Source organism: Vigna umbellata, chromosome 9, assembly GCF_029865625.1.
Source record: "Vigna umbellata cultivar VRB3 chromosome 9, Vumbellata_1.0, whole genome shotgun sequence".
NCBI lineage: Eukaryota > Viridiplantae > Streptophyta > Magnoliopsida > Fabales > Fabaceae > Vigna > Vigna umbellata.
In genome coordinates, this window is record NC_142173.1 from 32,520,322 (window position 1) to 32,532,031 (window position 11,710).

The following is an 11,710-nucleotide window of genomic DNA, read 5'->3' on the forward strand; positions in this document are numbered from 1 at the left end:
ATCCTTTGAAACTTAAACTCTAGTATTATATTTCCCTATCAAGGCTTTAACTAATTCTAATATCTTTCCTCAAACCCTCAGAATTAAGAAAGGAAAATCATCTATGGTAAAAGTCATGAGTAGTTAGACACAATACTCTACTACCTAGATTTGGAGGAAATGGTAAATTATACCATTTAGACTCAATTCTTCACAGAGAAGACACGGAAGACCCACAACACAGAGGTCATCCTAAGGACGAACTGCTCTGATACCATTAATGTAACATCCCAATATCTCACATTGGATAATTCATATTATTACATTTACGGTAACATCCCGTAATCTCACACTTAAAAATTCACAGTTGATATACATATTTTAAACTCAGATTTCAACTATAAACTCCTAAGTATAACTTGAATCCTTCTAACTTATCTTCGATCTCTTTCTTCATTCGTATTGCTTCAGACGACATTTCTTCATCTGCTCCCGTATAATATCACGCATTATACGATCATCGCATTCACATGCACACACATGTAAGGGTGAGCTAACAATTCAATACAATAAACATACCTCGATATCAAACCATACTATGCTCACTATACCAGATCAAATTACATAAACAAATATGAGTTACACACTAAACCACATTGCATGCATCAATATATATCAAACACCAAATCAGAATGCATACACCAATATGCATCATGCATACACCAATATGCATCATGCATACACCAATATGCATCATGCATACACCAATATGCATCATGCATACACCAATATGCATCAAACACCAAATCAGAATGCATACACCAATATGCATCACGTCCATCCATCCCAAAAGTCATACAAATTGACTATATCGCATACATTCACATACTCTCCACATAAATCACATCATTATAATTCACAATCATATTCAGATGCATAAATTCAAATCTAATAAAGTCCAATTATTTCAGAAATCATACAAACTGAATATATTCCAACAAGATATATTACACAATAATTTAACAGTACATAATCTGTTCAATAGGATTTAAGTTAAAAACTTGTCGAGTAGACTTCCAGGAAAGAGAGGTGCGTCACAATGGACAACTTAAGTACCAAGTCTTTCCTTAGCCAAAGTGTTCCTCAAATAGTTTTTAACAAATTTCTTATTTACAGATTTAAAACAACAGCATATAATATTAACACCGAAATTTAATATAGATATCAAAAAATAGAAATTTAAGCAATATTGAGATCTCTGAGAAGATACGAAATTAATATCTATAAATCTGTAACTCCGATTTCAAATCTGAATGGTCACAATAATTCACTATTTGTTATAAACTATATATTAAAATTTCAGGTTGATCCAACGGTTAACTAGATAGATATTGAGGTTTTACCGAGGTAACTTAGGTGCAGAATTTTAAGTGGTTTTCAATTATACTCAAAATGCGGAACTAATTTTCCCTAAGCACAAACATTTAATTACAAATCTGAACGGTCAAAATGACTTAATATGTCTTATGAATTACATACTAAATTTTGGGCTCAATCTAACGGTAAATAAAATATATATGAAATTTTTACCATAATAACTTAAGAACAGAAATATAGTGTTCATCAGATTTTTTCAAAACTTAAAAATTATTTTCTCCAAACATAGACTTTCAATTTATAATCCGATCGGTCAAAGTGTATTAATATATCTTAGGAATCATATATAAAATTTTCAAGTTGATCTAACGGTCAAATAAGTCGTAATATATATTTTACCGAGATGACTCAGTAACAGATCTACAGGGGTAATTAATTTACTCAAACATGCAGGATTTATTTCTCTAAGTACAGACTTCTAATTACAAATCCCAACGGTCAAAGTGAAGAAATAGGTCTTAGGATTCATATATTAAAATTTTAGCTAAATCCAACGGTCAAAGTAATTAAAAGAAAAGTTTTACCATACTAACTCGAAAATAAGAAAATTATAATCATGAAAACTAAATTTATATAAGTGAATAGATAACTACCATTACCAAAATTTTAACATACTCATAACTCATATTCATTATCATAACATGGATAAAAATCATATACAAGAAAGATTAGCTCCCCTTACCTCTATTCCAGACTTAATCTCCTACTCCGAATTTGTTTCCCTGAAATTCTTCAGAACCTCTACTCTTCTTGCAACTAAAAATTTCTCCCTAACTCTTTCTTCTCTATTTCTCAAGCTCTCACTTGATTCCTCTTTTTTTTTGGTGCAAAATACCCTTCCCTCCTATGGCTATTTATAGGTAAAAAAAAAATTTACTATTCATTAATATTTTAATATTATTTATTATTTTAATATTATTTAAAAAATAATATTTTAATCATTTACTCACCAAATCTGATCTTAGTTTCTACCTACTAATTTCTTCCATGCTAAGGAATCTTAATGCTGAAAATTTATTTTTATTATTTTTTTTTTACTATTTACTATTTACTATTCACTTTTTACTATTCACTATTCAATTTTTACTATTCGATTTTCTTAAAAAAAAATACTAAATAAGTTATCAAAAATTTTAACTTCTCCTTATAAAATTACTATAATTTTATATCCAAAATTTACATTTTTCTATCCACTAAAATTATTATTACTAATAAAATGCTAAAATTTACTACTATATATATATATATATATATTTTTATTTTTTATGGGTCTTACAATTTATATTTATATGTTTCATATGTTTAGTTAAACAAATATTTATAGGTGATATTCAATTGTTTAGAGACATTGAGTTTTCTCATTATATAATACCGATAATTAGTTCAACATATTGATAGTTATACCTATAATAATTTCTAGGTTTGCATATATGCATTTATACATTTTGTAGGTGTTTTATAAGTTGTTTATCTTTATATTTGATTTTTTTTCTTAATTAGTAATTTAGGTTTGATTTATTTTGGTCTCTTTATTATTTTTAGATTTAATTTGTCTTTCAATTTTTTGTAAGAAGGTTTAATTTGATAATTTTCATTAATGTCGTATTCATACATGTTATGTCAATTTATAAAATTTGTAATTTTTTTAATTTGAAAAAAAAAACATAAAGTACTACATGTTTAGTTATGGTTGTGTGAAAATAACATTAACATATTGTGAAACCCTTAATAATTAGTATAAATTAATTCTGACACCTCACCATTAATGCACGCCACATCACTTCTCAGCCATTAAAACCCACTTCCAAATCTAATAAACCCCTCTGCTTTGCACTGAAACCAAGCCACAATCATTCTCTGCAACATTAAAAACGCACCAAGCCACACATGCACGCACGCCACGTGTCGCGGGAGAAGTTTCTGAAATCAGAGTTTGGTGTGCAGGTGTCAACTTGGGACACGTTCGTTCAAACGAGCGTGAGATTTACAAAACCAGATTTTTGAAAACTCTCTCTCTCTCCTGCACCACTCATCTCTTTTCTCTGGACTCAAACCCTTCATCTTCCCCAACTTCTCTCTGAAACCAGTCACCTTCTCTCTACTGTAAAACTCACATCTATTCTCCGATCACGTTTGCAGCACCGTAGGAGTGTTCGTTCTGCTGTGATCTTCCTTTTGGACCGAACAAAATTGGAATCTAAGCTGGTGAGTCCCCTTTCCGTAGTTCGTCCTTAGGTTCTGGAAAAATAGGGTTTTTAGTTTCATGCAAGCTTGTATTCTAAGTGTTCTGTATTCCGTGGTTAGATTTTGTTTTGGAAGAGTCAAGAATATAAGAAAAGCTTGTTGAACGAAGCCACTTTTACATCTAGGACAAGTTTGGTTGCCAATCCGGGTAAGGGAAGCTTATATGTTTAATTTATACTGCATGTTGTATGATCTGGTCTGGATGTATGAAAATATGATGTTTGAGCTGTTATGAATGAACCCTGTTGCGCTGTATGAATCTGCTTTTGATTGTATGTACTGCATGCTGATTTTGATGCGTATGAAGGATAAATGAGTAGTGTATAGTTGGATTTGATGACGTGAATTAATGTTATAAAGTATGAAAATTATGTGGATATGAAATTTCAGAGTTTAATTCATGTGAAAAATGTTAAAGTTAAGATATTTGAAAATCTGGATCTGATAAATTCCCTATGATAATAGACGCTCGTCACCGTACGGTCTTATACCGTTCGGTTTCCCTGAAAAGACTTAGAATTGAATTCTTTCATTTGGGAGGAATTCGGTGTGAGAACGAGAGTCTTCAATTGAGTTACTATGTTTGAGCGTTCAGCTCAACATAGAGTTGTCGTACGCCTTAAATTAAACAATGCTGAAACGAGAACATTCGGCCTTATGTCGAGCGTTCGTTCTTAATAGCGTTCGGCCTTATGTCGAACGTTCGTTCTTAATAGCGTTCGGCCTTATGTCGAACGTTCATTCTTAATAGCGTTCGGCCTTATGTTGAACGTTCGTCCTTGGTAAGTTCGGTCTGATACCGAACTTTCGTTTAAATGGCGCACGGTATTATACCAAGCGTTCGTCCTAAATAGTGCTCGGTCTTATAACGAGCGTCCGTCCTGAATCGCGCTAGGTCTCATATCAAGCGCTCGTACTGATTGGATAAATAACTGATAAAATAGCGTTCGTGTAAAGTATTAACTATTCATTTTATTTACGTTCGTTAAATTCCTGGCATTGGTTTTTCCTATGCAAATTTCTTCAAAGATAAATTCTAAGTGTTCTTGACCCTCCATTGTGCATTAAATCTGGTACAAGTTTTTATCCCAAATATTTTCTAAGGACCAGTACACTTCAAGTTGAGTCAGTTCATTTAATTGGTCAAACAGAAATTACGTTCGTTATATATTCTTCCTGAATATCCAGTAACTTCATTTGGACGTTCGTCCTAACTCTTCAGTGGACTGAACGTTCGTCATTTTTGACTCCTGAACCTAAAGATGTAAAAGATGATGGAATATGATAAATTAAAGTGTGAACACTATGAGAACTGAATCTATGATGTTGGATTTTGGACGAGCGTTCCAGGGAGGAACGTCTCATATATGTTGAATATTGAATTGGTAAAGTATGACTGTGGTTAGCTAATGCTGGCTTGGTCCATCCTGATATTCCGTGATACTCATCTTCACGTAGAAGGGGGTAGTCATGTGTGGGAATGGCAGGAGGTTCTATTCCTTAGGGGTACTTTGGATAGAGCTAACCTCGAGTGGCAGCTGTTGAGTGTATCCCAGTTACTACATCACTCGGGTGCAAGGACGCCTGTAGCTACACGGTTCATACAGTCCGGACGGTCGTCTATTATACTTATAAAGTACTATGAAGAATTATTTTAAATTGTATGTTGTGCGTGTGCATTGAAATGTTGAATGTGTATGTTGGATGTATGAATTAAATATTATAAGCTTACCCTTTCGTTTTCCTTGTGTTGTCAATTGTCCTTGTACGTTCGTCCTGTCTTGCAATGATCATCCGTTGTGGATGTGAGCAGATGGTGGTGCATCTCTTGAAGAAACACTGGAAGAAGAAAATTTGGAAGATGCAAATCTGGTTGAGGTGGAAGTCAAGGCCGAGCCTTAGAGTGCTCGTTAGATTTGTGATGTAAATGGTAGAATAGTTGTACGTACGGTTAAATGTTTTGTAAAACCGTTCGTCCTGTTTATCTCTGAATACTATTTTGAACGTACGTTCTTTTGTACTGATGCCGTTCGGCTTTTAAACGCTGAGTTTAATGCAAAGACTGTTTATGTTGCTGTTAATTGTAATTAATTCTGAATTATGGTAATTACTATATTTTGGGATGTTACACATATCACACTATCATTATCTAATAGGTGACATTCTATATTTTTTTAAGGTTTAATCATTCACTAAGTCCCTATTTTCGCATAGAATCTCAATTTCGTCCCTTTCTTTCTGAAAATATCAATTGGGTCCCAATTTTATGAAAATTGCAACAAATCGATCCTTTCCGTTAAATTGGCTGGACGGCGTTAAAAAAATTGATGAGTGGATGCTGTGATGACGAACGAACGCTCGTCCACCAGCGAACGAACGCTCGTTCACCAGCGAACGAACGCTCGTTCACCAGCGAACGAACGCTCGTCCACCAACGAACGGACGTTCCACACTGGACGACCGTTCGTTCCACACTGGACGACCGTTCGTTCCACACTGGACGACCGTTCGTTCCACACTGGACGACCGTTCGTTCGGTGGTCGACGAGCGTTCGTTCGCTGGTGGACGAGCGTTCGTTCGCTGGTGAACGAGCGTTCGTTCGCTGGTGGACGAGCGTTCGTTCGTCATCTCAGCATCCACTCAAATTTTTTTAACGCCGTTTGACACTATTTAACGGAAAGGATCGATTTGTTGCAATTTTCATAAAATTGGGACCCAATTGATATTTTCAGAAAGAAAGGGACGAAATTGAGATTCCATGCGAAAATAGGGACTTAGTGAATGATTAAACCTTTTTTTAATTAAAAATAAATAAATAATTAAAAAAATTACGAACAAAAATGATTAAATTAATTTTTTTAAATAGAAAATTAAATTGAATCTTAAAATAATAAAACTAAAATAAACCAAACCAATAAATTAGCTAAATCACTAATTAATTGTTTTTTGATATTTATATATTTAGTATTTGTATAACAAGTACTTGAAAGTTGTACATCACTTTGTCTAGCATTTTTTAACATTTCCAAGAAAGGAAAGTGAATGAAATTTACCTTTTTAAGAAAAAAAAACTCACTTTTCTATGTGCATAAGTATTACAAATAACATAAATACCTCGTTTGTCATAAATCTCATCATTACGTTTTGAAAATTAATCATTATAAAAAGTGTGGCTCGTGTTCATTTTTTATCCCACATAAAAAAGTTTATACTTTGTCTATTCTCTAACAACGTAATTCTTTTGGAAAATGTTTTTTTAATAATTTTTTTATAAGATTTTTTTAGGATGATAATTTAGGATTGGTTCATTTCAAATATATCAATAAAAAAATAATACATATTTTATTATCAAAAAATTATTAATATGATGCAATTTCTTTTATAATAATTCAGATAAAGAGATGGAATAATTAAAGTTTATGCTTGATACAAATTGTGAGTGAGATTGCATTGAGAAGTGTGTTAATTATTGGTTTAGACGGCAGTGTTGAGACGAGAATCAAGCAATACGCCTGCAGAAAATGACTCCATCACCGATTGAAACAAAAGCAATTTGAACACGACAATCCTTTGAAATTGCTTCATTGAAAGCAAGCGATAACAGTCTCCACTCTTGTTTATCCTTCGAAACTGCCTTTTCAAGCAAGGCAACAGTTCCTCCCCACAGTGCGTTATCATATGCAACTATTCCACCAATCTTCACCAATCTCATAACTCTCTCGTGGTAATTCCAGTAATTGTTCTTGTCAGCATCAATGAAAGCAAAGTCAAAACTCCCCTCATTTTCAGCCTGCACAAAATTCCGGAATTGAGAGTAAACGTGAGTCTAAGTTTCAGATATTATATTAAAAAGTGTATTTTAAGTCTAACTTAACCACACTTAGAAAAGGTTTCAACCATGATTCTGATACCATATTAGGAAGTGAATTTTAAACCTAACTCAATCACACAAAACCGACTTATATGATAAGATTTGCACTCCATTTATAATTTAGTGTTATCTTTAGTCGATACGAGATTTCCAACCTCACATTAGATAAAAATGAGAAAATTGAAGACCGTATAAAGATGAAGAATCATTAATTTATTTTCTTCAAATTTTTTATAAAAATCTAAATATGAGTATAAGTTTCATATTAGATAAAAATTTAGAAAATTGAACATGATAATGAAAATCTATTAATCTATTTTCTTAAGGTTTAGGAAAGAAAGTGAGTTAAGGTTTAGGAAAGAAAGTGACGTGGACTCATATTTTATTAGTATTTATCTGATAATGATGTAAATGCAAATGCAAGTGGTTATGCATAGCTTACATCTTCTAAGAGCTTATCAAGAACTGGTAAAGCTGGAGACTCTATGAAGTCAATCTTGTGTTGAACACCAGCCCTTTTAATGAATGGTAGCCCTATCTCATAAGCTTTTCTGTCTGGATCCATCGCTATAATCTACAGCGGCAACCACATAATAAATGAATATGGAGCTAACAACATAACACACATGGCACATAACAAGCAGTATATATATATATATATATATATATATATATATATATATATATATATATATATATATATATATATATATATATATATATATATACTAACTTTTCCATCATCTGGAATTGTGAGTGCAGTGAGGAGAAGAGAGTATCCAGTAAAAACTCCAACTTCTATTGTCTTTTTAGCATTCGAAACCTTCAAGAGCATGGCCATTAGCTGACCCGCATCAGGTGCAGCACCCATGAAACCCCTTAAGAATCAAAATCACATTACGTACATAAAAACTTTCCTTATGTCACATTACATATGTCAGAATTTGTTGTCAATGATATGCTTATTAGGTATAGAAGTGATATTCAGGTAACAAAGAACAATTACATGGGATGCTTTGCAGTTGCATTTCTTAGCTCTTTGAGGGTCTCTGCTTCTCGTGGATAAACGCCAGTCTCCAATATATACTGCCACAAGAAAACTGAACTTAAACAGTAGTATAAAATATAAACAAAAATTTTAAAAAAAAAATCATTTTACCTTTAGTAATCCCTCACTCTGCAATATAACTGTATTTGCGAACACTTTTGGCTCAGATATGTTCTCCATTTCTCAGTAAACTCTTAGCACAGCATATTAATTATTTTGGGCTATTCCACCGTTCTTTAATAGTCTCAGTTAATAACGGTAGGAATGTATTATAAGTTTTTTTAGTTAATATCAGTTGCTTCTTTATAATCTTTCAGACAAAGAATGCTTCATTTAGTTCTTGATCACCATCTTTTCATGCTCTTCAGAGACATTTTCTTGGGTACAGATAAGAAAAATTAATGGGTAGATACATGATTCCAACTAGTTTCAACATAATAATATGTATTTAAGTTTTGAAAAAAAAAATATTAACTTTCTATCAACATATATATATATATTATGATGCCCGAATATTTAGTATGATTCAACATGGGAAATTACACCATACACTATAGGTAAATAATGAGTTTCTCGTGCACCACCACTACATTAATCCAAATGTAATGAGATACGAATCCAATCACGTATCTTTTTCTATTCAAAACTTTAAGATAATAAACGTATCTTTTTCTATTCAAAACTTTAAGATAATAAATTAATGGATTTTCAACCTTACATGATGATTTACTTTCTATTTTATTTGATGTGGATTTAGATTAACTTGAAATTCTATTAAAGTTGTTTCTTACGAGACGGAAATTGCGCAGCGAAGGTATCACAATCAGGTAACTTTGGATGAACATGTGGTACCTTCTCCTTTGAGGGAATATCCTTATCACAATTTAATGGTTTTGAAGTCTCTTCCTTATCTGGTATCATTGCAGTTTTTGAAGGATGCGCAAGAATGACTGAATTTTGTTCAGAAACTCCATCCTCAGAATCACTAGTATCACAATCTAAGTATGCATCTGAGCCACTTCCGCTTGATTCCTTGTTTGCTTCACCCTGCACTTTCTGGTAAGGCTTCACCACATTATCATCACCATTCATGAAATGTTCATTGTGTGGTCCTACCAAGCTATTTTGTTCTCTTACATTAATCTCAAAAGCGCTTCTTCGGAATGTGCTAGCAACATAACCAGCAGAAAGATGTTTGGAAGAATGAAAAGCATATTCTAGAGATAATTCAGCTCTAAACCCTCCTCTACAAGAACTCTGCCATTCACCTGAACACTGCCTTATTAACTTTTCACGGTTGGAAAGTTCAGCAGCTGCTTTTGCAGCCACGCTTGCACGTTCTGCAGATTCTGCAGCTGCCTGTGCAGCAGTTGCAGCATGCTTGAATTCCATCTCCCAGTTATGTCTACCCTTTTGAAAAGCACTCGTGCTTTCACAACACAAGTTTCCAAAATCCACTTCCTGATTTCTAGTACCTGTAACAAATTAAACAACCACGAATATTCACCTACGCAATTACCATCTTACTATGTTTCGCACAAAGTGATTAAAAGAAGTTACCTGAAGAATTTAGTTTTCCATTCTTCTCACAGAAACTTCTAGACTTATCTTGCATTTCTTTAAGTTGACAAGAAGCATGTAAACTAGGATGTTCTTCTTCATCACCAACAAGTGGAACACGAAGTAAATCCTGAGACAATTTCTCATCATTTTCTTCTAAAGACGGTTGCCATTTGTCATTATATTCCTCTGCAATTTCAATCAGTATTCTGATTTTGGTTGGACCGTCTGGTGCTCTGGGAGACAATTTCTCAACCAACTGAACCACAATACTAAATTAGAAAGAAAAGAATTGATAAGAGATGATTTTCAACATGATAAGAAAGAGTAAGAGAGACTTGCCAAACGATTCACACCACATTCAGAGCGTAATTCAACAGCTGCTGAGACAAACTCTTTTCCATACTTAGCCGTAAAATGCTTCTTCACATCCACAAGCTCAGGTATATCCGAACATCTTGGGGACGCAAATATTACACTCGAAATCGCTTCCTTCAAATCCATGGGGCAGTTTCTAGAGTGAAAGAATAGAAAGATAGAAGGATCAATATAGTAAGAATGTATGATCACAGTGAACTTTCTACATAACATCAACACTTTCACAAAGAAACTCTCCCATGCAGTGTTCCTGTGAGAACCTGATAAACTAATGCACACTAATCCATTCTCTGATCACATTTTTACTGCACCTTGCCACGTCAAAATCCACTCACTTCCTCTCAGCATGCACTGAATGCCATATGTCATCTTGGAAGCTTCTAAAAGCTGTATTGGAAACCAGGTGGCAGTGTGTAACTGCTCAACCGTTTGACGAGGGAGAGAAAATGATTTCTCTGAAAAACACTTCTCTTCCTTACATGCAATCATCATCTTCCTCTCGAATTCTGATCTTCCATCTTCTCTGCATTTTCTCTGCACTCTTTCATCTCCTCTTTGAAATAACTCACCATCATCTCTTCCAATATCATTTCAGACACCGTAGAAACCTTCCCTGCACTGTGAGCATTGTTTTGAACCGAACAAAAAACCAAAAATCTGGACTGGTAAGTTCTCGTCCCTGCACTTGTCTGTTTTAGGTCATGCGAACCAAATCCTGGTTGCATGCATGGGTTATAGGTTTGAATCTTATGTCATTTTTGGTATCTTAGATTTAGTGAAAATCGTGGAGTGATTCATTGGGTAGAAAGCTGTTATTGATCGAGAGAAAATCTTAAGCAATTGGAAGTACACTGCTAGACCAGGTAAGGGAAGCTTTAGTAATTTAATTTAATACTGGTTTGATGTTCATGACAGTAATGAAGTGTACTGGATGTCTGAAATGCATGAAATATTTGATGTTTGAGTATGTATGAAAGAGCCTGTGGCACTGGTTGTATATGAATGATAATGTGTGAAACTGTATGTTGATGCTGATATGTCTGCACTTGAAAATGGATAATTCGGGTTGATGAGATGATGAATATTGTTGGATTTTATGCAGAATGTGTAATATATGATTTGGAATATGATTGGAGTCTGGATTTATGAGATGACAATATGAATTCTGTAATGTATGAGATTTATGGTGAAG

General features: G+C 33.5%; 1 protein-coding gene across 2 annotated transcripts; it reads right to left on the reverse strand.

Annotated features, from left to right (window-relative positions):
* Positions 1 to 7,020: 7,020 nt before the first annotated feature.
* On the reverse strand, positions 7,021 to 10,195 carry LOC148193268 (putative caffeoyl-CoA O-methyltransferase At4g26220). 2 transcript variants are annotated; one of them, XM_088099060.1, is made up of 6 exons: positions 10,141 to 10,195; positions 9,433 to 10,055; positions 8,539 to 8,618; positions 8,266 to 8,410; positions 7,975 to 8,106; positions 7,021 to 7,451 (listed from the first exon to the last, which is right to left on the reverse strand). In XM_088099060.1, exons 1-6 carry the CDS (start codon positions 10,193 to 10,195, stop codon positions 7,161 to 7,163), a joined length of 1,326 nt encoding a protein of 441 aa, XP_087955186.1. In that variant the 3' UTR covers positions 7,021 to 7,160. The 2 variants fall into 2 exon arrangements, with proteins under 2 accessions (XP_087955186.1, XP_087955187.1); XM_088099061.1 differs by lacking the exons at positions 9,433 to 10,055; positions 10,141 to 10,195 and adding an exon at positions 8,692 to 8,810.
* Between the last annotated feature and the right edge of the window lie 1,515 nt (positions 10,196 to 11,710).

Bases quoted from the DNA above. Each gene is read 5' to 3' on its own strand.
- LOC148193268 (XM_088099060.1), bottom strand. From the start codon at position 10,195: ATGCAAGATAAGTCTAGAAGTTTCTGTGAGAAGAATGGAAAACTAAAT. The intron at 8,411-8,538 runs GTAATTGTTCTT...TTGATTCTTAAG, and splicing joins GCAACTGCAAAGCATCCCAT to GGGTTTCATGGGTGCTGCAC. The intron at 7,452-7,974 runs GTAAGCTATGCA...AATTTTGTGCAG, and splicing joins TTGATAAGCTCTTAGAAGAT to GCTGAAAATGAGGGGAGTTT.